The sequence below is a fragment of the Coffea arabica genome, chromosome 8c (genome assembly GCF_036785885.1).
Source record: "Coffea arabica cultivar ET-39 chromosome 8c, Coffea Arabica ET-39 HiFi, whole genome shotgun sequence".
NCBI classification, from domain to species: domain Eukaryota; kingdom Viridiplantae; phylum Streptophyta; class Magnoliopsida; order Gentianales; family Rubiaceae; genus Coffea; species Coffea arabica.
Window position 1 is genome coordinate 35,694,411 of NC_092325.1, and position 27,583 is coordinate 35,721,993.

Consider the following 27,583-nt stretch of genomic DNA (forward strand, 5'->3'; position numbering starts at 1 on the left):
TGAAATAAGTTAAATGGAGTGAGGTAAGATTGATACTTGAATAGAGTTGACACTTGTGATGTTCTTTTTTTTTTTTTTTTTTTACTAATAGTCCTACCCCATATATATATATATATATATATATTTTGTTCAAGTCATTTGTTATGAACAAAATTGTACTAGAGATTAAATTTCATTGTTTATATTTTGTCTCCTATCAGTATAATGTTTCTTTAGTTGCTATTTCAAAATTATGCTAATTATATTTAATAAAGATAAATTAGTGTTTTCTTAGGTACTATTTAAAAGTTAATACCAAATGCTAAACATCTACTAACACTGGAGTAATGCTTCTGATATACTGACAAAAAGAAATAAAGAGTTGAATTTCTACAGGGCACTCTTAGTAAGATAAATTATTTTTTTTTTAAAAAATCATTTGTTGCTATTTCAAATATATCAAAATTAAAGTTGTACTAATTGCATACCAATATAAAGAAACTAGGAGTGGGATTGCTATAAAAAGAAATAATATTAAGTGGACATGTTATTTTCTTGATTTCATTCTTTTACTTTTTTTTTTTTTTTTTGCCAAAATTGATGATTTGGCTTCTTGTAAGTCAGAAGCTTGGTACAAATTAAGACTGAAAACTGAAATTAGAAAAAGTTTATGAAAGTATCTATAGTTGTCTAAAACATCCATGGGTGCTAGAAACGCTTTGAGCAAGAATGTATAATTCTTTTACTTCTTCATCCTGAACAACTTTCTACTTTCTTTCTTTTCCAATTTCTCACGGCCATCTTGATTCTTCAAGTTCATCTTCTCGACTTCTTGCTCTTTTTAACTTACAGAGCCCCATGTTATATTTACTGTCCAAGATTAAGTTTATCGAGCATGCAAATTACGGAAGCGCCCATCAGCACCAACAAATTTTGGAATTCCTATCCTACCACCCTATGTATTCCTACTTATCAACTGACGACAGAAGAAAAAAAAAAATTATGTTGGTTCGGGCGGTATCAGCAGTTGTATTTTTTTTTTCTTTTTTCTTGTTTTGGGTCGTCAATTGGACAATCACAGATTCTATGATCTTATTTGTATCGTATTTGATGTGAAATTAATAGACCTCACAGTCTTAGTTGGGGTATTTTCATTGATCGATGACTAACTACCTTTTTTTTATTTTTTGGTTTTTTAGTGATTGATCGATAGCTAGCTACTAAACGCGTGTTATGACCCAATTTCAAGGTAAGAATTTTATAATAAATCCAGCGTGACCAACGGAAAACATCCCCACTAGTACCTGCAAATTATTCCATTTTATAATAAATCCAGCGTGAACAAAAGGAAGCATCCCCAGCAATTATTCTTCTGTTTCTCTAGATAAGCGTTTTAAATTGAGGGGGCGTTTTAAATTGAGGGGGCGTTTGGTAAGAGGGTATCGGATTCGGGGAATGGAATGAACCCCATAAATGGTGTTTGGTTCACTGGAATGGGAATTGAAATCTTGGAATGATTTCTAAAAATTTGGTGTTTCTCCATTCCCTAGTATTTTGGTGGGTTTTGTCCGATTCCCAAGTTTGATTCCAAGAAACAAATCCAATTACATATTATAATTATACAATGATATAATTAATATTTATATATATTATATTTATTATATATTATAATATATACATATATATAATATATTATAATTATAATATTAGTACATTATATAAATATATATTATATTTATATAATATATATAAATTTATTAATATTATGTAATAATATATTTATAATATATATATATGTATATTTAATAAATGCATATTATATGTGCATATGATTATAATATACACATGTATATAATATTAATAAATTATATAATTATATTTATTATTTTAAATACAATAATATATAATAATTACTATATCTAATATTAATATGCATTATACTTATATAAAATATGAGTACAATTAATATTTATATATTATATAATTATAATTATGTACATATATATAATATATTATAATTATAATATTAGTACATTATATAAATATATATTATAATTATTCAGTTAAATATAATTATATTTATATAATATATATATAAATTTATTAATATTATGTAATAATACATTTATAATATATATGTATATTTATAAATGCATATTATATGTGCATATGATTATAATATACACATGTATATAACTTTAACAAATTATATAATTATATTTATATTTATATTTATTATCTTAAATACAATAATATATAATAATTACTATATCTAATATTAATATGCATTATACTTATATAAAATATGAGTACAATTAATATTTATATATTATATAATTATAATTATGTATTTATTTTATAGCGTTTGTATAATTATAATTAATTATATATATAACATTTAATTTAATTAGTTACAAACTTATAATAATGATGTTATTGTGTAATATAATTATATATTATAATTATTTAGTTAAATATAATTATACTTATATAATATATATTATAAATTTATTAATGTTATATAATATTATATTTATAATATATATGTATATTTATAAATGTATATTATATGTGCATATAATTATAATATATACATGTATGTAATATTAATAAGTTATATAATTATAATAATTATTATTTTAAATATAATAATATATAATAATAATTATATTTAATATGTAATATATATTATATTTATATAAAATATTAGTATAATTAATATTTGTATATATTATATAATTATATAATTATATATTTATATTTAATTATATATATAATATTTAATTGAATTAGTTACAAATTTATAATGATAATATTATTATCTAAATTTACTAATACATTTATACTAATATATTTACTAATACATTTATACTAATATATTTAATTAGTGAAAATTTCTTATATCTTATTTACAAAGAGCCAATAATTATCATTTACGATGTGGTTTATAATATATTTATTATATTCCATTCCGAAAGAGTCGACGAACCAAACATCAACTATAGTAATGATACACATTCCAGGTACTTGAACCAAACAAATATATTGGAATGAATGACCTCATTCCAAACCCAAGATATCCGATTCCGAATCCGAATCCGATTCCGACGTGCGAACCAAACGCCCCCTGAGTATTTGATTGCCGAAACCTTTTGTCACTGACAAAGTTGTTCTATTCACTGACAAAGTTGATTATCGGCCACTGATATGTTCTATTCAGCTCTGTTCATTGTGATCTGCTTGATTAACATAGCCTATTGGTTGCATATGTGGAGTCATCCCAACATTTTGTTGAAACTAATAGTGATTTTTTTTTCAAAAATACCAGGATTTAATGTGGAGACCCTAGAGTACAAGAACATGAGGTTTACTGTCTGGGACTTTGGTGGTCAAAACATTGTAGGTGACATGGTTTTGCCGGAAATTGCATTATATTCACCATTTGATGAAAAAATGAATTTAGGAAAAATATAAATTCAAAAGATCAAACAAAATTTAATAAATAAAAAATAAAGTTATATAAAAAATAAAAAAAGAATTAAAGGAAAAAATATAGAAAATAGATTTGCGTATTGGGTGCGATCAATCTAAACTGATGTCAAAGTGATCCCGTCCAAGTTAGTCCCAAAACACATATGAGTAAGGTTGGGATCAAATCCATATGATTCATTTCCATCTCAAATCTAAGCAAATCCCGCCCATCCCATCCATTTTGCTACCTCTAATTGAGAGCACCGTTTTCTTTCTTCACATACTTAGGGTCCATTTGGTTGGACCGAAAATATTTCCTTAGAAGTCATTTTCCCGGAAAATCACTTCCTTCCCCATAATTTTCCAGTGTTTGGTTATTTAGTGAAAATATTTTCCAAATTCCTTTTTTCATCATTTTCTGGTGTTTGGTTTGTCAGTGAAAATATTTTCTAATATGTTTGTTGATATGTTGCAAATGTTTTTCCACTTTCAAAACATTCATTTTATTACAAGTTATTTTTAGTTACTATCCATTATAATCATATTATCATTTTTATAAAATATTTATTCATATTACACCGTGAATTCTTAAATGGAATTATTAATGATACTAATTAATTGACTTTTTGTCTTCCTTTTAAAAAAAAATCATTAAGGGGAGAAGAGTCTTTTTTATCAAATTGGATGCCGCGACATTTTTTTTGTTGTTTCAAATCAGTGATCCTAGAAAAAAATTAAATAACCCCTACACTAGAGGTAACATCTTTCGTGAAATGAACTAAATAAAACACATTTTTGGGTTTTGTTTTTTCATTATTGCATTGGAGTTGGGAAAAGAGAGTTAAAAGTCAAGAAAACCTAGCTAAACACTATTCTTTATTGGTATAGTATCATGTCATTATTTTGTACCTTTGAAAAAGCAGGGAAAATGAAAAATTGAAACCAAAGATGCCCAAAGAAAAATGAAAGCTTTTCTTGTCTCCAATTTCCATCACTTAGACCTCCTACTTCAAAACGGCCATTTTAATTTCAATTTGGCAGGTGCGCTTCTAAGTACTAGCTAGTAAAGAAAAGAAAATTACTGCTGCTACAACTTTTTAATAATTACTGTGCTCTAGTGCAAATCCTTTTTTTTTTTTTTTTTTTGGGATAGATAGCAACTATTGAGTACCTTTTATTCATTAGCCTTTAAATACCAATTGTCAGAGCGGCTTATGACCTGATCCGCTGATCAGAAGACATTAGAAAACTCATGTCAACTTTATTTGCTGTTTCTGCTTTTCTTTTAAGATTTCTCTCCTTTCACTTTTCACCCCGGTTTAATTTCAACGAGTGAGGACATCATTTCATTCCGGATTTAAATATTGTCAGTTTTTATTGTGAAGTTCTTTTTTCATGCCTTTGCAAAGTAATCAAATGTTGTAAACTACTTTGCTGCTGTCCTCATATGGGCTTCTGCTGTATGCACTTTTGCAGCTGCAGTGGTGGATAAATTTTGGGAATTTCCTGAATCCTGCCTGCTGCCAAGAGATCATAATGTTTGACAAGTGATAAGAGCTGCAAAGACATAATCTGCATTCCTCTACTTCAACAGACCGGTAAAACATTGACACCGTAGCAGTCCCAGCCCCAAAGCTGTGAAAGCTGTGCGAAAGGAAAATAACTTCAGAATGATAGATAAGGAAGTTATTTTCTTTCTCTTGGTGTAAGTTCTTTTCCATCGAAAATTATTTTTTCAAATTAATTAACAACCAAACAACGGAAAATGTGGAAAATGTTTTCTGTCCATCCAAACAAACAGACCCAGTTTTGAGACTTATCTAAAATTAGGCAGGGCAGGCCTAACAGAAATTAGGCAGGGCCACACTCAAAAATTACTGGTCTTTGGTGAAGAAAACTTAAATTTGTGAAAAAACTCAAATTGATCCCAAAAGAATCACAAGAAAAGTACCCCGTCTCTCTTTTTTTAGATAAAAAAAGATCATCTCATTCAAATAAATCTGCACTAATAGCAGAAAATATATCAAACAGATATGACCAATCAATTGAGGAAAACCCACGGAAGATCGATGTCAATTTCTACTCGAACAAAACTCTTCCAATTAACGTGGATGTTAGTGAAATAGGCCTAACGAAAAGCCTCTTATTTCGATCTTTTCCCTTCTCCACTAAAAACCTCAATTAACTTTACTCTCTCTTTATCTGAGGCAGCAATAGCGGGACAATTAAAGATCTAGCTTAACAAGAACAACTCTGATGTCAAAAAGAAAAAGATAAAAACTTACAACAATTTTTAGAATGCCCAACTTTTGCCAATATCCACTGATGGCATTAATCTTGCCTGTGAAAAGCCACTGATGATATATGTTGTTCATGAATTAGTTCTACAGCGTGATGTGGAGTAACTTGCCACTTGTTTGAAAGTTTTTGCCCGCTATTATTGCACCCACCGACCTTATGGTTTTTGAATTGACGTTTCTCCCTTAAACACTAATTGTTGTTTTCACTCATGACCCCCAATTTTCAAGACCTACTAAAGGTTGATTATCAAAAGTGTCTATTAGGTCATTAAATTTCTGAAGTTGGTTTTAATTGGTCCCGAAGACCAAATCTAGTCAAGACAATTTTTACTATTTTCACAAAAATTTAGACAGTTACGTGGCAGTTGTTTTAAAGTTTTGGCGGCAGTTAGAGAGCTCTCTGGGCTGAATCTCGATTCGAATTGAGGTCACAGAGGTCCGTAAAGCTCCAGCACCTATGCTACTTTGGATCAGGCCTTGGGGCCTCCAGAACCAGGCCAGTCTCTCTGTCAACGGCCCACAATGTTCTTTGTCTTCTATCCTGCCTTAGCCCGCATCTTGTTGGCCCAAAATTCATTCGAAATGCGTTCTACTTCTATATTAGCATTCAACTTCAAGAAGAATCTCTCAATCGCTCCTTCATGTTAAGGTTTAGACGCTCATTGATGAATGTGAGGTGAATTCACACTCTTAGAACCCAAACAATTTCATGAATCTAGGGACTGCACGTGCAATGGTGGCTCCCATTTTCTTATTACTTAGTCGTCATGCATAGAATGGTCGGAATTAGTGTAATTTTCCATTTTACCACAATGGGAGGAGAGGGGAGGGGGAGGGGGGTTTTTTTTTTTATTGCCATAAGTGTGCAATTTTTCTTTTCTTTTTTTTTTAAAAATTTTAAAAGAAGATTTAAAAACTTACAAGGGAAAAAAGAAAATGAAAAGTTTAATAAGTCAAATTATACATCTCACTACTCACGTAACTAATATCCCTACCAGATGATCAATTGAGTACTAATGTATATAAAAGTTGACATGCACAAAAAATATATCTTCTCAATCAATTTCTAGAGACAATACTCATAGAAAAATGTGGTGGAGCATGCTTTCTACACATTATCGCATTATACTATTTTTGGATACTGTAAACACATCATATGTGTTAGTGAAAATTTTTCTTTTTTCCTTTTGATAAAACAGAAGCCTATATAAACTAATTAGAAACCATTCAACATGATTTGCTTAATAAAGAAAGTTACGCCAATAGCAGAAAATACATAAAATATGTCACAGATATGTTTAATTTGAAAAATCATTAAATTTAACAGAGTTATAAAATAAGAAAAAATACACTATGAATTACAAACCATCATATTTGACCAATTGCATGAGTTGTTGTATAAACATTTGCGCATATCTATTCGCTCATATTTGCTATCCAACTGATTCAAGTTCAAATATAATACTAAGATATATCGAGAAAACCTAAGAAAAATTTGCAGTCCATCATAAACCTAACATAAAGGTTTTCGACTTGAGCAGTACCACTTGCTCCATATTCAAAATGGAGAATGGGGTTTATTTTTAATGGATAGAGCCCATGTGATCCATAAGCCGAAGCATTAAGTACGAATTTTAATTATTGATCGTGAAAAAATGAAGCATCTGGTACCTACAAGTTTCAAGGTTCCTGCCCTGACCGTCAAACTTTCTCAGGAGATCTCTAGCCAGTCAATTGCAACTCGAAAATTCAGCAGCGAGAAGAAATGGAGAGAGGTTGCTGATACTATTTACTTTGGTTTGTAATTAGAGGTGTCAAAATGGGTGATTTGGACATGTTTGGATTGGTTAAAATAGATAATGGGTATAAGTGAGTCAATCAATTTATACCAATTTAATTAGATAGGTATAAATGAGTAAGTCAAAAAATGAATTGAATAATTCAATTATCCATTTTTTTTAACCTTTTGTAAACTCATTTAAATTCATTTTTACAAACTAAATTATCAATTTATACCACCCTTTGCACCCATCATTAGTTTTAAATATTTACTTATAATATTCAATAAACCTAATTACCAATTTTTTTCCATCTATACTATATGTCGTAAAATTATATACTATTTAATAATTGAACAATAAGAATATAAAAATTTGAACAAAATACTATAAAAGCTAACATAAAAAGTTAATCCAAAAATTTTGAACCCCTAACATTTTTTTCATGTGTAAATTTAAAATTTCATTTTGGAAAGGAAGGAAAAGAGGCTAAAACTTGTCATAAATTGGTAATGATGAAAAATAAGTAAGTTAACAAACTAAAAGAAAATAAAATAATAAGATAAAACCAACAAATACTAATAATAATGAAACAAAAGTAGTTAACATTATGATAAAATGAAGAATCTGAAAAACAAAATGGGTGGGGGAAGAGAGGAGGATTGGAGGAAGACAATTCTAAATGAGTTAATTGGGTTTGATGGGTTACCCAATAATACCCATTTAATAAATGAATATTTATTAAATGGGTATTATTAGATAATCCACTTATACCTATATGCAAAAATTTAAGATACTCATATCCACTTATTCATTGACAGGTATGGATAAATTTAACTAAATGAATTTGTTTGCCACCTATAGTTATGATTGTTTCATGTAAGCCTCTTTCTCCTGCATGCATACACAAATTAACTCAAAAATTTCTACATCCCCTCCGTTTGTTCCATGAGATAAACATAGGATTGGATATATCATCCTATGTCATTTTATATTTGGTTGTATTTTATACATAGGATAATACATCCCAACTAACCGAATTAATTCCAACTCATGGGATAAAATAATCTCATGGGAAAGATGATATTAGTCATCCCAAGATGACTAAGAGATAAGAAGATAAAATTTTAAATTAATTTATCCTTACAAATAATATAAATTTATATTCTCCTAATTATATAACATTACTATCACATAATAATATACCATGAATGGACTAATTTGCCCCTACTAATCAATTTAAAGTTTTTTTTTATTAATTTGCCCCTACTACCAACATAACAACATTTGGACTAATTTGCCCTTACAAATAATACAAATTCATATTGAATATTATATAACCATACTCTCACATAATAATATGATAATAAACGGACTACTTGCCCTTACTAATTATATTAAAATTTTTTGACTAATTTGTCCCTATTCATTAATTTTACTTTTTCACAACATTTGGACTAATTTGCCCCTACAAATGATACAAATTCATACTAAATATTATATAACTATACTCTCACATAATAATATGATAATAAACGGACTACTTGCCCTTACTAATTATATTAAAATTTTTTGACTAATTTGTCCCTTTTCATTAATTTTACTTTTTCACAAATTTATCCCTATTAATTAATTTAAATTTTTTTACTAATTTGCCCCTACTTACATCATAATAAAAGGATTTTATTGCCCTTGGACTAAATTGCCCTTAGTAACCATTTTCTCAAACAAATTCTATATAAATACAAAACTTTATCAAATGGGCTTTGCCAATAAGGGTTTCAATAAGTTTAAGTTCGGCCCAAAGAAAAATATTCTATATTGGCTTGACATTAGCTCATTTAGAACTCTTAAATGGGTTAAATTAAACTTAACCAAAACTCAGCCCATTATTTAATTGAATTTCAAATTTAGATTCAAAAACTATATTAAGACCTTTTTTAAGGACCTGAATGGACTGAGTTTGAGTGAATGCAAATTTTTATATATCAAAACCCTTGATTTACTTTATAATTCTAAAGTTTTAAATTACTTTATTTTGATAAAAGTTATAAATTATTAAATTATTTTATTAAAATGATCCTACAAATTAAGAGGTACTAAGGGCATTAAAATAGTAATCCTATCTCATCCAGTCTCCAACAAAACACAAGATAGAATTATTTTTCAATATATCCCATCCAATTTAGAATCAACTAAACACTAGATAACTCGGATTATTAATCCTGGGTTGAGTCATCCTCGAATTAATAATCCAAGTTATCTAGTGTTTAATAATCCAACTTAGAACCAACTAAACACTATATAACTTGGATTATTAATCCGAGCATGGCTTAACCTAAGATTAATAATCTGAAAATGATTCATTCCATCTCATCCAATCCGTGAACCAGACAAGCCTTTAAAAGATAAAAGTTCTTTTATGCATATCTTTGTAAATCTTGGGTCTGTTTAATAAAATTGAAATTTGAAATCTGAATTCTGAAAACTCAGTGTTGAAATTATAAGGTGCTGAATTATTTAAATTATTTTTATTTACTTATTTGATAACCAATTGGAATATAATACTAAATTGAAATATCACACAAATATTAGGTTTATATTTCCTTTTAATAATTTGCCTTTATTCGTGTATTTGGCGAAAAAGAAAAATATGTGTGCATGAGTGAGAGAAAGAGAGAGAAAGAGAGAGAGAGAGAGAGAGAGTAATGAAATAATTTAGAGGCAGTGTTTAAGTTGTATATTTTGTGAATATAAGAGTGTGTGTGCATGTGTGTGTGTCAAACATAAAGAAAATAAATGTGTATCATATGTGAGAATAGTATGAGAGTGTGTTATATGTGTTAAGAGGTATAGTATGTATAGTCAATTTAGAAGATTCAGAGAAAATTTTTCATTTAAAATTTTGTACACCAATTAAGCAATACTTAATGTATTAAGTGGTAAGACGGTTCTATTACCAAACATGCTAAATTCAAAAAGTTCTAAATGAGTTAAGTTTTAACACTAAATAGAGTTATCAAACAGGTCCTTAGACTTCGACCCTCCTAAGATTTTAGAAATCGTTTTATATCCCCTTAACATAATAAAAGTTCTCAATTGCATCCTTTTAAATGTTAGACTTCCTTCCCCAGCTTTTTACAAGAATGTAAAAGCGCTCCCTTCACCTAAAACCTCCAGCGTCACCACTGCACACAAACACCCAAAATATGCATGGACGCGTTGACTTTGGGACTTCAATAACTATTGAGACCTAATCACCATTATTAAATTTAATCTTATTTATTCTTAAATTGTTAAATCTTATCGAATTTATCCATAACAACTCCTTACTTTTGAAATTTTATTGTGAAGACATAGAAACTACTCATGCTCTTAAGGACATTGGATCTTTAAAATTGTTTGAAGTCTCAATTGTTAACATTTAGATCTCTTTTGAAGGCACCAAATAATATAGTAAAATACGAACAACATATAAACGATTTGACACGCTAACCGATATAATTGGTGTAATTTATAAATTAAACCGAACTTGCAAACTCATTTGGAGTGGTCGTTGAAGCAGCAATAGCAAAGGTGGAAGCTTCAAGAGTCCTACCAGCTGGTGCTGAAGCTTTAATTACAGCTCTCGGGTAACTTTAACTGATATTGCAGAGCTCTGCCCTTTCCCTAAATCCTCTTCTTTCGAGTATGTGTACAGTGTTCCCAATGATAAAGCATGTGAATAAATCGCCTGCCGTGCCATTTTTAAGTGTGTTATGTAATTTTCTTGATTTTGTTTTCCTTTTTTGTGTTTTTACTTCAAATAGAAATTCACAAAAAAAAACAGATAATTAGATAATTACGTAAAAGGCCCATTGTTTTAGAGTCACATAAAAGGCAAACCAATGTTATGCCAATGAACTGTTATCCTTCGGGTGAATTGCGCAGTTCATTCTTTTCCTGTCACTTAGCACATCGAGAAAACCGCATATAGGTCCAAAGTGTACAAGTAAACAAAATCATACTATCATCAGCAAGCATGAAAAACTTCCCAAGAAACTTTGTCATAAGATCTCACCTTTAAAGCAGGTAAAACATAGATAGCGTTTGAAGCCGTAGAGTCTCATCTTATTAAGAATTGCACTGCAGAAATAGGCATAATCCCAAAAGTCGTTGCAGCCTATGATAGACCAGAATAAATACTAGAAAACTGGATACAATTATTGAAGAAAAATGATAGACGGTATAAATGACATTAGAACCATAATTAATATTACATAATGCTTTGAAGTAAAAAATGGGTGAAGGATGCGCTAGCTGATGCTTCAAAGTTGTGAAGCAGCATCATTGTCCAAAAACCAGGTGAGAAGCCCCTGTGCAGAAACTTCAGCAGCGGGCAAATCTGAGTCGGGATTCTCCAGGACGTCTTTCACTGCACCGGCTAAATCAGCCCCAGTTACCACCATTGCAATCTCTGACGAAGAGTTGATCACTGGGAAGGTTAAAGTGATTCTTGGTGGAGGTGGCTTTGGGGAGTCTGTAATATAGGTTACCCAGCGCTTCTTCTCGTATCGCTGAGGACGGTTAGGGAATAGAGAAGCCACATGGCCGTCCGGTCCCATGCCGACGAGCATGAGATCGAAACTGGGGAAACCAGTAGCATCTGACAATGGTAGGATCCTTCTGTCGACCAAATCCCGGAGACGAGCCTCGTAATCTTCTGCTGCACCCTCAGGTGACAGCTTGTCGTTGATGGCATAAATTTGATTATTTGGAATGGTTACCTGAATTAATACAAGAAGAAATGCGGAAATGAAAAACAACGGAAGAATAGTGTAAATGTTGTCATATGAAGATATGAATGTTATGGACCTACTTTTCAAAGCTTAGAAACTACTCCTAACCAATAATTCTTGAGTCTATATATGGTAATTGTATATCCTTACGCTATAGTATAGGGTATTTCTAGCCCTAATTTTCAGACACTTTCCAGAATATTTAAAATCCAAGCGATATAAGTAAAGATTGATATAAAGTTTTATGTACATATTTGTAACATTCAAATTTACCGTGCTTGTGATACTACTAAGATTGATGGTAAACATAACTACCTTAACATTTGATATTATTTAGTATCAGTTGCAAATTAAAGAATTAGAAATTCTGAATTCAAATTCCTCTACCCCTTGTTTCTTAAGTTTCATTCCTCTCACACTGAAAAAAAAATTAAAAGAAAACGGTTCTTCTGTACCATTTAATACTAGATAAAAAAAATTAGATTTTTCGGTATCCTATGCAAAAATAATGAATAATTAACTTGCTTTTCAAAATTACTATGCATCTATATTGCGGAGGAAATTTAATAAGATGTTACGTATTTAAGAAGTCCATCCCAGGCAAGTCTGTAATTGCTATCCTTGCTGTCCAGAGGAACCACCCTCTCATCCAACCAAAATATGCTCCATTTTGGCCAATCCACTGATTCCTTGTAAGGGGCCCGAGCTAGATACCTGTTGTATTGATATTAAAATTAATCAGGCAATCAATATGTAAAAACTGTACTCTATTAAACACGAAAGAAGGTAACATTAATTGCTTGCTTGCATGCTTTGACAGATTTAAATTATTCTTTTGTACTGTTGATTTACCTCATAGTATCGATGAGGCTGCCTCCTGAGAGGACCACATTGAAAGAACCTTTTTCTTTGATGAATCTTTCGGAGAGATCGGCAATGTATCTGGCCAGGGCCACTGCGACACCATCCTCGGTGTCGAATTTTAGGACGGTCCTGTTTCCGATTTCACAAGCCATCTCTGCTGCCCTTGATCCGAGACTTTTAGTTGTTTTAGCTTTGTTGATAAGTGGATTAGGCTTGCAACTTGCTGCTCATTGTAGAGATTCGAGCGGGATGGGACGTACTTATAACAGCAAAATTTTCGGATCACCAGCCTAAATTTTTCCACATGGGAAATGAAGGAAAGAAAGCTCTGCAAGTAAAGAGTTATCAGTAGCAGCCATTATTTGACTTAGATTTTTCTACATGGAAAAGTGAAGGAGAGAAATCTTTGCAATTAGACAGTTATCAGTAGCCGCCACGTGTGATTTGTTCTAATACGTTTACATACTGTTACGCTGCCACACAAGAGTGAGCATTTGTTTTATTGTTTCGTTATCATATAAGCTGCCGTCTCTGTCACGTCCCTAGTCCGCATGTGCCAGTCACGCAATATTCGCCGTATCCTTCAATTCCACTCAAGAATACAAGATAATATTAAATTAGACTAAAACTTAGAAAATACTAAATAGTATAACTAAATATAATGCAGTACAAATCTTAAATGGAAGGTAGTCTATGAGTATCCAATAAGTTCGTACACTTATTTTCTAGATGAGACAACGGAAAAAGAAATTAAATAAAATAACAGCCAAAAGCAGTTAGACTGCTAATTTCTATCCACTTAGACCTACTAAAAATCATTCTCAGGTCTTTGATGTAAACCAACTCATACTCTTCACAATATGCAAAAGTACTAAAAATTGGGATGACTGATAAATCGTTCAATAGGTAGCGCCTACCCCTCTGTTGGATCATGCAATCATACCTTTACATATACATATATACATACATATATACATATATATATATATATCAAATTATTTGCACACCATTGACATGTATAATTATTGACAATAACGTTATTCGTAAAACAGTTAGTAATAATGAGTGACACAACAATTTGTAAACATTTTATTCATAACCGTACATGAAAACCATAGAGTCATAAATCATTTCATACCAACTCATAATAAGTACATGCAATGACCGACTTCTGAATACTCAATCTAGATATTAAACCCTTCTAGGTGAGCGACCAATAGATCTCATGACTACCGATTGGTCTCAGTATATATATACATCAATCGGTCGGGTTCCATACCGAACTACCATGAGCTTATCAATCGGCCGGACTCTATACCAGATTACCATAACCTTTAGATAAGACTATAACCCCTACTGTCTATTCCATGACTGTTTTGATCTTTGCTTAACATAAATTCATTTCACACGTCAAATACATAGTCTTTGATTTCACAAAAGATACCACTCATTTTGTATATAATAACATATCAAAATACTTCAAATAATTCACATGATGCATCTTTATATAGTAAAAATAGAACTTGCATAAATACTCAAGTAAATTTCAAATTGACACATCAAAATAAGATTAGTAATAAAAATTTTGCTTTGATTTTTTGAAATCCCAGAAGAGTGTTTGGCTACTCGAGTGGGACTACCTTAGATCTTTTAAACTTGTCTCGTACCTATCAAATGCATAGGTATCCTAATTAGTTGATATTTCTTATAGATATATAAATGTACAAAACTCTAAACAACTCTAAGATTCATGTCTAGATCATTATCTAAAGTCTAGAAGAGTTTCCTAAATTGGAAAGTTTCTATTCTTGGAAAGTTTCTTACTTTGGAAAGCTCCTTTTTTCTTATGTAAAGCTTCCTAACTCATAAATAATTGTTTATAATCATATTTATTATTTTGACTGTTATTTATTATATATATTTTTTTATTATTTTATTTGTTATTATTGTTATTGTCTTTATCAATACTATTTTATTTTATTTTCATTCATATATATACATTGGTTAATTAGTTATTATTATCTTTTGTTCTATTTCCCTTTTTGCACCTGTATATGTATTATTATTATTCATGTATATACGAATGTATATTTATTTACCATTACAATTATTATCTTAGCCTATTCCACTTGTATTTATATTTTTATTTTCGTTTATATCCTTAATTTATTTCATCCATATTTATATCATCATCATCATCATTTAAGCATTTGTTTAAAAATCTAAAACTTATCTTATATTGTATAAATTAATCTAATAATGTTAGATTAAAATGTCTTAGACTTCTACTTAAATATCTTAAACTTAATTAATTAAGCATAAGCCTGAATAACTAAATCTTGAAAGCCCAAAATTATTTTAGATTAGTTTTTGAAGTTTAATACCCATGATAATCCATAAAAGATGGGTTGGTTATATCTAAATTTTATCGATTGAACATTCACTAAATCCATACTATACTTTTGGTCCAAGTATAGTGCCACCTTTTTTTGGGATTTGAATAATAACGGCCCAAGTTCCTTATGCCAAAGCATTTCCTTATTTCTCCTAGTCCTAGTTCGATTCCCCTTCACACTTGGCCCAGCATCCAACTCAACAAGCCCACACATACCCACCTACATTTTGACCCAAACCATTTCCTTCTAGATCCGACCCACAAGACCGACCCGGTTCATTAACCCATCAATTAGCGGGTCATCTTCTTCCCCATTTTTTTCCTTAACAGGAATTTTTTTTCCTTTGGCTGGCCTTCATGCCTGACTTGGTATGAGAGAAGGGTCTTGCTCTCTTTTTTTTTTCTTCTTGCATTGTTGAAGAAGCTTCAACAACGATGCAACTCTTCTTCTTCTTTTTTTTTTTTTAAAAAACTCTTCGTAGAAATGGGTTTAGACTCTATTTCATCCCATAATTAAAATTTAACACACTATTCCAACTAATCTGAACAAGAAACTTCCTAAATTTCTCATACAGGCATATACATATCATAATATATATGTATACATAAAATCTTTAAAATAATTCATGAAATTAATAAGATTTAAAAGAAAAAGTTTTAACGTGTGTTCAGAAGTTATAGGTCTAGATGCTTAGTTGCCTGCTTATTCGACGGCGATGTTTTCTTCTTCTTCTTCTCTATTTTCAAATGGTTATTGTTTTAAGGGAAGGCAGATAATGAGAATTAGGAACGATGTTATTTCTTTTAATTGTTTTGATAACTATTTTAAATTCCTAATAACCATCCACTACATGGTGGTTACAGGGGTTGAGGATTTTAGCTTTTCCTATTTTATCTCCTCCTTAACCCCCAATTACCTTTTAATATTCTCTACCAATTTTTTTACTTTTTTCCCATAGAAAATTACCAATTAATTAATGAACAAAAAATAAAAATTGAATATAACAATAAAAAAAATATGGGTGTTACAGTCTCCCATAGTGAAGGAACCTTGCTCCTTGTTGAGAGAGATCACCAATATATGCAATATACTTGTTTTAAAACAAAACTGTCCTAAAGAAAGTGTATATACTTGTGGTTTTTTTTTTCGGTTAATCAACATCTATACACTTCTCTCACTCTAATATTCAAACAGAGGTCTAACTAGGTCACAAAGTGTTAGAAGGAAAAACACCCACCTCTAGACGAAAGGATGAACTATTATCCCTCTTTTAAGTAACCACAGGGGAGATAACCAAAATTATCCCTCTTTTAAGTAAGTTGTTTTTATTTTATTTTTATTTTCTCCTCTTTCTCTTTTTTAATCAAACCATACAAAATTTTACATCCACAAAGTCAAATTTTCAGTCAAATTTTTGATATTATCATAAAGAAATAATAAAAGTTGAATAGTGTCTTGGACACGCTTTTAGGACTTAAAATTGGTGATAAATATAGTAGTAACATGATCTGTCGTTTAAAAATTTTCAATCCATCACAAACCTAACTAAGGGTTCACAGACAGGTATCGTGATTAATACCACTTCTTCCTTATTCAGTACGTATATATGTTCTATTGGAGATAGGGGTTACTTTTAGTTGATGTAACCCATCTACTTATTAAATGCCACGCTAGCTCGTTGCTTTGTCATCTAGTTTTTTTTTTTTAATTTTTTAATTTTTTTTCCTAAAATTATGATGGTAAGATTCATTAGGTTATAGATAAGGTTTACTCTTAAATATCTCTAATTAAAGTAATAACAAAAAAAGGCATTGTTAATAGAGTTAGACTAACATATACTATGCTGCTTCTATATGAGAAGTAGTAGACCTCGTCTACTGTGATGTGTGAGACATCTAAATTAGTATATGTGTACTTGATAGGATGATTAAGTTCACTAAATTGATCCGCATAGAGACATCCTTTAAGTGCAAAAAAAATTAATCTCTAAGTGACATTTGTGTAAGTGATCTTTAGATTTAAAGTTATCGTAATATCTTAAGTACGGACAGTTATACTTTATTTGTAATATGATTGCTCCTGTAACAGGTAATGCTCACAACATTAGCAAATTGATATATACATAAAGTATGGAAAGATGATGAATAACCTATAAGGATTTAACAACTCTTATGGAATAGGAGTTATCTTATATCTAGTCACTTGTAGATGTATAAATTAGAATTCTTATCGCTAAATGGAAGAGTTTTAGAAAGTGTTTATAAATATTTCTTCATTAGAGTTATATTTGTATACAAGAAATGAACATTAATCACATTTTGGAATAGGTACAACTTATTCCAAGATTAATGTGAGATAAGTGTGATAAAAGGATATTAATTACACGATAAATATTCACTAAAAGACAAAATCATCCACTTCACTTTTTTCATTATTTGGATGGTCATGCTACACTGTTGGGTGCCAATGTTGATCTACAAAAAATGAGGTACATCATTCCAGTCCGTGCCCTATGTTCCTCAAATTGACGCCAACATCACCGTACCCCACGAATGTGACTATTCTTACTTTGTTTCGTATAATTTTGGGACCAGTCCATCCTAAATATTGTATTTCCAAGGAATTCTGGGACCAGTCTATCCTAATTAAATTATTGTGCTTCCTGGTCTATCTAAATTATTGAGCATCAACAGAAATTTTGGACCTGTCCTTCGTGAATTTTTGGAAGCCAGTCCATCCTATGAGTTCCGGGTTTGAGTAGAATGTCCATGCAAAATTAGTCACTTTTAATTTCCTCAATTAATTTGTCGATTAATGCTACTCTCTACCTTTATTGTAGTGATGGTTGCTAAAGTAATATATTTGACTTTTTTGAGGATGGCAATAATCAAGGTATATCTATAGGAGGAGCTAAATCCTTAGTACTCACTTAAAACAAAAATTCATGGTACTCCTCCCTCTTGTATTCAGACATTCGATATAGTGAAAACTTGTATCTAGTATTGAAAATTGCACAAGGTCTAGATTAGAATTGAAACAGTAAATTTTATTAAAAAGTATAATGTTAATATTTTAATGTTCAATAGGAGATTATTTGAAATATTATTTAGAATACTTATTATAGTACTTTTTGTGATGTGTGTGATAAAAATATGTATGGGAGATAAAAAAAATTATTAAAAAGATAAAAATATATTTTGAAAAATGTATTATAATACAAGCGAACACTTTTTTTTTTTTTACCAAATAATGCCTATCCAAACACACCCACATTGGTTTTTTCTTTTTCTTTTCTTTATTATAATTATTGTTCTTATTTTTTATAAGCAAGTGATTTTTCTTTTTTTTTTTCCCTTCCCTCTCTTTTGGGAATAATGGATGTAAAGTTTTACATGCACAAGAAATCGATTTTCAATTGATTTTCAAAAGTTTATATAATGAGCTTGTGAACAAAAGAATCTAATCCTAGTAGGACCTACAAATTTTTTTTTTAAAAAAATGATGTTGCACTATATATTTCAACTTAAGAACTAGGGGACGGAACCATCAAACTCATTCAGAAGATCTCTAGCCAGTCATTAAGGACCAAAGAAGCTGATAGGTTTTACTTGTGATTGCTTCTAGCTGATCTCTCTCTCTCTCTCTCTCTCTCTCAAAAGCATGCACACACAAATACACTAGGAGATGAACAAACAATAACTCGAGACCCTATAATCTTTTTTTTTAATTTTTTTTTAGTGTAAGTAAGAGGATTCGAACCTAAGACCTCTTGCTTACACTCCCTCCCCCCATACCACCCAACCCAATAATTTTCCCACTAATTCCTCATCTTCCATGCGGCTTAGTTATCAATTGCATATTTCTTTATCATCACTGCAAACATATTCATTTCATTTTAGTTGATAGTGAAATCTGCTTCTGCAAGTAAAATAGTGCCATATTCATCAAGTAAACAAAGATGGTTATGCTATGGTAGGTCATCATTAAAATAAACAGAGATGTGGATATAGAGAAAAAGTAAGAGGAAAGGAAAGACAAAGAGATAATAAGAGAAAGGAAGAAAGAATCGTTGCTTGCAAGTGTGAAAGAAAGGAAGAAAGAAAGAATGGTGTTGATGGAGAATAGAAGAGGTAGGGTTTCTTTTTCTTTTTCTTTTCTTGGTTTTATTTAACCCTTGCATTATATTATGAATTATGTATTAAGTGAAGGACAATATAGTCATATTATCACACCAAGGGAGGTTAGTATAATTTTTGAAACTTAAAGGGAGCCGAGTGAAATTGTCAAAAATCTTAGGGGAGGTTTGTGAAATTATCCCAAAATAAAAATGAAATTATTGCTGTCTATTGAACCTTTCCAACAAAATGATAGATTTGTTTAAAATTACATTGCCATGTTATCATTATAAAATTACACCGCCACATCACATCAGATGTGAATGATATATAAGGTGCTTTATCTTTCGCGCCAGAGGAGCTGCCCTCTCATGACTCATCCAAATAAAATATACTCCATTTTGGCCAATGCAACTGTGTCGTCGGATAGGAGATTATTTAGAATAATTTTTTTTATAAAATATTGTAGCAATTTTTAATGAAATTAAACATATTCCAGTCTGGCCTATGCGATTGTGAGACACTTTTTTTATATGATATCTGTAAAATAAAAATATGGTTAAAAATATATTTATAATACAAACAAATAAATTTATATAAATAACTTGCTATCCAAACTAATTCATAGTGAGGACCCGAGTTAGATACGTATCCATATCAACATCAGTGAAGCAATCAACACATAAAAAGCAATCCATCATGCTGTACTACGTTAAAACGTAAGAAGACAACATTACTTTCTTTTTCCTTGGGAGTACGTGACAACATTAATTTCTTGCTTGCATGCTTTTCTTATCTTATATATTCTTCAATTGTTTTTTTATCTTAGATAAAATTAGTATATAGTGACAATGTATACACGAGTGAAGCGAGTTAAATGATAATTAATTACAATTTAAACTTCAATTATGTTTTACACTGATACATGCACGGTTAGTATAGTAGATACAAAATTTAAATTTCACTGGTCAGACTACACATTTGGGACCAAAATTTAAATTTCTGGCATCACATCACATCACATCATCATTTGGTTCCCACTCTTCTCGTGGAAGGAAAAATAAAAATGAAATTATTGCTATCATAGGTTCGAACCTTTACCACAAAATGATAGATTTGTTGCCGGCAGTTTTGCTTGAGTTTAAAATCACTTTGCCATATTGTTTTGCCGGTTCCACCACCACATTGCTTTATATGTTAATGATATATTCACATATCATTAATATAATGTGCTTTATCTTTTGGAAATAAAGGTATCTCTAGCTATCTCGGACGAAAAATAATCCATCATAAGGCATGCCATCCTTGTCATCCAGAGGAACGCCCTCTCATCCAACGAAAATAAACTCCATTTTGGCTGGTGCAACTTTGTTCAGTTAGGAGATTATTTGGGATAATTTTCTTTTAAAAAAATAGTGTAGCACTTTCCAATTCCAACAAAAATGTACTCCATTTTGGCCAATGTGACTGTGTTTCGATAGGAGACTATTTGGGATAATTTTTTTAAAAAATAGCGAAGCCCTTTTTTATATGATATATGTGAAATAAAAAATTGATTAAAAATGTGTTTATAATGTAAATAGATAAATTTGTGCAAATAATTTGCTATCCAATCGAGTTCCTTGTGAGGACCCGAGTTAGATATGTTTCCATATCAACATTAATCAGGCAATCAATGCATAAAAACTAGAGATAAAATCGAATCGAGTCAAGAACGAGTCTCGCTATACTCAAGCTTGACTCAACAATAGAGAGGTATTGCTCGAGTTCGAGTGAGCAGCAAAAATGGAGTTTGAATTCGAACTCGAAAAATAGTTCGAAAACTCGAGATCGACTCGATTATGCTCGATTTTCTTGCGAATGTGATAAACCTCGAGTACTTGACTCGACTAAAAGAGTAATTTTGAAAATTTATATAACTCCCAAGCTAAAAGAGTAAAATTATAATAACTAAATATATAATTTTTAATTAATTACTTTGTATTCGATAAGACTGTACGAGTCATTGAGTTTGAAAAAATAATACTCGAACTCGACTTGAATAATTATCAAGCAACTCGCACTCGAGTGCGAGTCCAGCTTTTGACCGAGCTTCTCGCGAGCTGGCAATGAGCTACTCGCGAGCTCACGAGGAGTTCGGTTCGATTACATCTCTAATAAAAACAGAACCATCATGCCGTACAGCATTGAACACATAAAATGACAACATTAATTTCTTTTTTTTTTTGGTAGGTGACAACATTAATTTCTTGCTTGCGTGCTTTGCTAGATTTTAAATGACTCTTCCATATTGTTGATTATATACCACATATATATAGTATCGATAAGGGTACCTCATGAGGGGACCACAGTGAAAGAACCTTTTTCTTTGTTAAATCCATCAACTGTTGCAAATTTCTATTGATGGTTTTTTAATCTTGCATGTAAAAATCTATAACAAAAGTAGTATATGTCGTTCGTGAATTAGTCTGCAATTTTTTTTTTAAGAGTGCCCCCTTAATTCTACTATTTTTGCCTGTCTTACCCAGCAAATCTCAAATTCTGGTTTCACCAATGCCACAAACACATTAAAGAGGCACGGACATGTTCACTTCGGTGTTCAATAACTATTGAGACCTAAACATCATTATTAAGCTTCATTTTATTTAATCTTAAATTGCTAAATCTTATCAAATTTTACTCGTAACAACTCCTTACTTTAGAAAATTTTTGTCTGAAGACTTCAATAACTATTAAGACCTAATCTTAGTTGATGTAGCTCATCTACTTATTAAATGTAATGCTAACTCATTGCTTTGATGTAGCTCATCTACTTATATTTTTGTGTGCATGGAAACCAAACCATTGGAACTACATTATTCGGACATATTTACTCACAGAAAAGTGTGGTAGAGTACGTATTTACTCAGAATAAAAAATTTTGAATCCAGCACAAAACCTGACTAGGATTGACTAGGGCTGCAAACGAGCCGAGTCGAGTCGAGCTTTGAGCTAATCGAGCCGAGCCTCGACTAAATTTTACCAAGCTCGAGCTCGACGAGCTGGCAATTTTCGAGCTCGAGCTCGACTCGAATCAAGTCGAGCCGAGCTCGAGCTCGAACTCGAAAAAAATTAAAAAAAAATATTTTATTTTTAAAAAAATAAAAAAAAATAATATTTTTTTCTGAATAAATAATAAAATATTAAGGATATATACGTAATTTCACTATGAAAATAAAAAATTAAAATATATTTATATATAATATACGTAATTTTATTATTAAATAAAAATAAAAAATATATATAAATATATATACTCAAGCTCGCGAGCCGGCTCGCGAGCTAACGAGTTTAATATTCTGAGCTCGAGTTCGAGCTCGAGTTTGACTCGAGCTGGCTCGAGCTCGACTCGAGCTCGATTAATCTCGAGCTCGACTCGAGCTTGACTCGAGCCGCTCGCGAGCGGCTCGATTCGTTTGCAGCCCTAGGATTGACACAGAGGTTTTTGTCTTACTTACTACCACTTGTTTCTTGTTCAGAATGGCTGATGGGGTTTATTTTTAGTGGATGTAGCCCATGTGATATATACTGCGAAGCATCAACTACGAATTTATAATTATTGAAATTGCAGAAAAGAAGCAACCACGCTTTTCTGCCCTATATATACCGCTCTGTGAACTGAGACTTGAACCATCAGACTTGCCTTGGAGATCTCTAGCCGCCAGTCATTTGTAGCTCTAAAATTCAGCATTGAGAAGAAATGGACAAAGCATCAAAAAAGCTGATACTATTTGCTTTCTTTGTGATTGCTTCATGTAAGTCTTTCCCTCATGCATGCACACACAAATTAAAGAAAAATGCTTCCACATCCCATAAAAGTTAAGGTTTCTTACATATATATATTTGTAAAATGCAGAATTTGCCTCTCCTAAGATTTTAGAAATCATTTTATGTTCCACTTAAATTCTAAAAGTTCTCATTTATATTCAATTATGTACGCAGATGTTAGACTTCCTCACCGAGCTTTCTGCATATCTCAACTTCTGGTTCAACCATAGCACACAAACACGCTAAAACAAGCACAGACACGTTGACATGGGACTTCAGTAACTATTGAGGCCTAATGATCATTATTAAGTTTAATCTTGTTTAATCTTAAATTGCTAAATCTTATCAAAATTTACCCGTATCAACTCCTTATTTGAAAATTTTAGTATGAAGACATAGAAACTGCTCATGATCTACAGGGACATTAGGTAGGGGTGGCAATTTTCGACACGACTTGAAAACACGACACGAATCTAACACGAAATTAATGGGTTTGGGTTGAGGTTTCGGGAATTCGGGTCAGAATCGGGTTGAACCCGATGAACTCGAAAAGAAAACAGGTCGATTTTGGGTCAACTCGTGGTGACCTGATATGACCCGATATGACCCGTTTATGAATTAAAAATAATTTTATCTAACTAAGCTAAGTTATTCTTTTTTTTCAAAGGCATTAATTACTTAATCCTAAATGAATTTATTTAATTTGTGTGAAGTTGAAATTATTATATTTGGACAAATAATATATTATAGTATTTTTTACTTTTATACTGTTTTAATTTATTTTATATTTTGTTTGGGATAAAACACTTTTACGGTGTTTAATTTATTTTAGATTTGGTTTGGAATTATTTATTTAAATTTTTATTACTTGATTATGTAATTAGTTTTGTGAGAAATTGATTTTATTAGAAATTACAGTGATAAATTAATAAATTAAAATTAAGTTTCGGATCATTTTGGGTCGACCCGCCAACCTGAAATTTTTTGGTTCGGGTCAGCATACCTGACCCGTCACGAATTGACGGGTCGGGTTCGGGTCAACAGATTTTCTGACGGGCCGGGTCAAAACCTGACCCGCCAACCTGATTTGAACCCGAATTGCCACCCCTAACATTAGGCATTCGAAATAACTTGAGATACAATGAAAAACGAACGACATATAAACTATTTGACGAGTTAACCAATATGATTGGTGTTGTTTAAACTATAAACTATTGAACTGAACTTGCAAAATTCATTTGCAGTGGTCATAGGGGGACCAATAGCAAAGGTGGAAGCCTCAAGAGTCCAACCAGCTGAGGCTGAAGCTGAAGCAGAAGCTATAGCTGAACAATTGATAACAACTCTGGAGTCAACTTTAACTGATACTGGAGGACGTTGCCCTTTCCCATGCACTTCTGATGGCCAGTGTCTCAATCGACTTTGTGCCAAGACTAGATGTGAATATATCAACTTCAGTCTCATCAAACACTGTGTCTAGTTTCTCCATAATTATCACTTGATTTCATCTCTTGTAGAACCAAGGGATTTGTAGGGCGCCTTCAATAATAAAGCATGTGCAGTAGTGTCATGTATTAAGCGCCGATATGTACTTTTCTTGATGTTGTTCACTTTACTCTTTTGCTTGTATTTGTCTTTCACTGTACGTTTGATTTGGGTCATCCTGTAATAAAGTGGATTGTTATCTATATTGGCATTTATTTGGTACATGGATGAGAGGCCTTGAACCTTTATTTTGATCATTTAATCTGGTCTTTAGAAGTTACTGTTAGATTAAACATTTTATGTTTGTGCCCTACAAGTTGTGGATCGATGAAGAACTTCATCTTTGTACTGAACTTAGTACTAATTTTTATTTATTTATTTATTATTTTTGACAAAAAAGAGTTTATACCTTTTGATGATTTTAAAGTTTTTTATTATAGGAGAAACTTCTTGCCTTCCAACTAAACTGTATTTTAATACCTTGGTCAATGTAGATAGAATTTAGTATTGAAAATTTGATGTTTTCCAAGAAATAATTAAAGTTTAGGTGTCCTTTAATTGTTACTTAATTCAATTCTTAACTGTAGCTCTTGGATACATACCTACTTAATATTATCATGTTTGGAGGCTTAGGCACACGTGATAATTTTTGAAGAAAGAAATGTAATTTGTATTCCCCAACTTGATTTTGGCATCAATCAAGTTCCCAAATCATTTCAAACATATCTAAAGCTTCATATCAAATACAAATCATCACGTAAATACAGATCCAAGGATCAAATGAGAAATCCAAAACTTCAAATTTTCCACTCTATTTTCTCCATAAGACTCAAATAAAGTTGTAACAAAATTACATCCAATGATTTCTAGGATCCTAAAGAACAAGAGCCATGAGAAATTTGAACCCTATAATCCGCAAAAAGGGACCAAAATTTTGACCAAAATTTTTTTAAAAAGTTAACCAAAGACCAAAAGTGTGCCTTTTTTAATCTTTTAGAGACCAAAATCACTCGTTTTGATTCTTAAAGACTAAAATTTTACATCAGTAATATGTAAGGGATGATTGGTTCAATTTTCCCTTTCAATTTCTAATGGAACAAAACTATTGAACTTATCTGTGTGTTCGTAAAACATGCTAAGGGAATAGCCGCCCCACTTATTTCAATTTCTCTCCTTCTCAACTAAAAACGTTAAACTTTTCCGCCCCCAAACTCTCTCCTTCTCTCTCATCTCTTGTGTCAACAAATCCCCTTCTTTGGGTTATGTGTATTGTGTTCCAAATAACAAATCCTCTTCTTTTGTTTGGATAGAGTATTATTTGAAATATTATTTGGACTAATTACTATAGCACTTTTTGTGATGTGATGTATGTGAGATAAAAAGGTAATTGAAAATATAAAAAAGTGAATTGAAAAATATATTTATGATACAAACGAAATATTATTTGGAATAATTTTATATCCAAACACGGTTTTAAGAGGACTCGAGTTAAGTAGAGTGGTAATTTTAAACACAGCGTAATAAATAGGGATAATTTCAGAAACCTCCCTTGAGGTTTCTGACAAATTCAGTTAGCTCCCCCAATTTTAGAAAATTACACTAACCTCCCTTGGTTCAATAAAATAACTACAATACCCTCAACTTAATAGATAATTTACAACATATGCGAGATACAAAAACCAAACCAAAAGTAAAAGAAAATATAAAAACCTGCAACAACTCGTCATCATCCCCAACCCTACTTTAATTAACAGTGGTTCCTTTTCTCTTTCCCTCCCTTTTTGTCTACCTCTTATGATTTGCTCATTCCTATCTATAATCCTTCGGTCTCTTCCACCCATCAACTACACCACCATGCAAACATACCCGAAGTGTTTATTTCTTGTCTATTTCTCTCTTTCCGTGGTACTTAACTATCAGCCCCTTGTTTATTTCTCTTCGTATTATAATTTGCATATAATAAAGAATCAAAATTTCCAAAATTACAAATTGAGGGAGCAAATAAAAATTTCATGGACAAATTAGATGGAGATGTTGAAGATGGTTGTGATAGAGAGGAAAAAATTGAAATTAATGGGCTATGGTTGGAAGAGAAAAATGGATGACTCTGGGTTATGCTATTATGTCTATTACGCACTAGAATCTAATAGTATTGGTGGTGGTTTGTCATAAAGATTAGTTTCTCTATTCTTAACGCCATTAGAGTATGGGGTTGTTCTTAGCATAGATATCAATAGTGGTGGGCCAGGTCTTCTGTTCAAGGAAGGTAATATGCGATAAGTGTTGAGTTCATAATTTGAGGTGTGAGATTAGCCAATAGACAAAATATAGTGTTAATTTGGGGCGGGAAGCTTTTGAGGGTATTTTAGTTGGTGGTGGTCGTTATGGTCTATTTGTAAAGTGATTCGGGTAGAGTTTAGGATTTTGATAATGCCGAAATTGATACAATTTGGGGATTAAGTTGGAGTGCGATTTTGGTAAAATTTGAGATTTTAGTGATACCAAAATTGATAGAATTTGGGAATTAAATTGGAGTTTGCTTGAATGGTTGATGAGGTTTTGGGTTTACAATTATCGTGGAAGCATAGTAAATTTGGATAAAAGTGTTTG

The 27,583-nt window shown here is 31.2% G+C and overlaps 1 protein-coding gene and 1 long non-coding RNA gene across 2 annotated transcripts; one reads left to right on the forward strand and one right to left on the reverse strand.

Annotated features, from left to right (window-relative positions):
• Positions 1 to 11,611: 11,611 nt before the first annotated feature.
• Positions 11,612 to 13,617, reverse strand: LOC113706731 (probable 6-phosphogluconolactonase 4, chloroplastic). The gene is made up of 3 exons (XM_027228684.2): positions 13,159 to 13,617; positions 12,885 to 13,020; positions 11,612 to 12,294 (listed from the first exon to the last, which is right to left on the reverse strand). The coding sequence occupies exons 1-3, from the start codon at positions 13,320 to 13,322 to the stop codon at positions 11,836 to 11,838; spliced, it is 759 nt and encodes a 252-aa protein (XP_027084485.1). The 5' UTR covers positions 13,323 to 13,617; the 3' UTR covers positions 11,612 to 11,835.
• Positions 13,618 to 23,239: 9,622 nt separating this feature from the next.
• Positions 23,240 to 25,176, forward strand: LOC140013677 (uncharacterized). The gene is made up of 2 exons (XR_011820489.1): positions 23,240 to 23,475; positions 24,733 to 25,176. It is a non-coding gene; the product is annotated as an uncharacterized lncRNA (long non-coding RNA).
• The last annotated feature ends 2,407 nt before the right edge of the window (positions 25,177 to 27,583 follow it).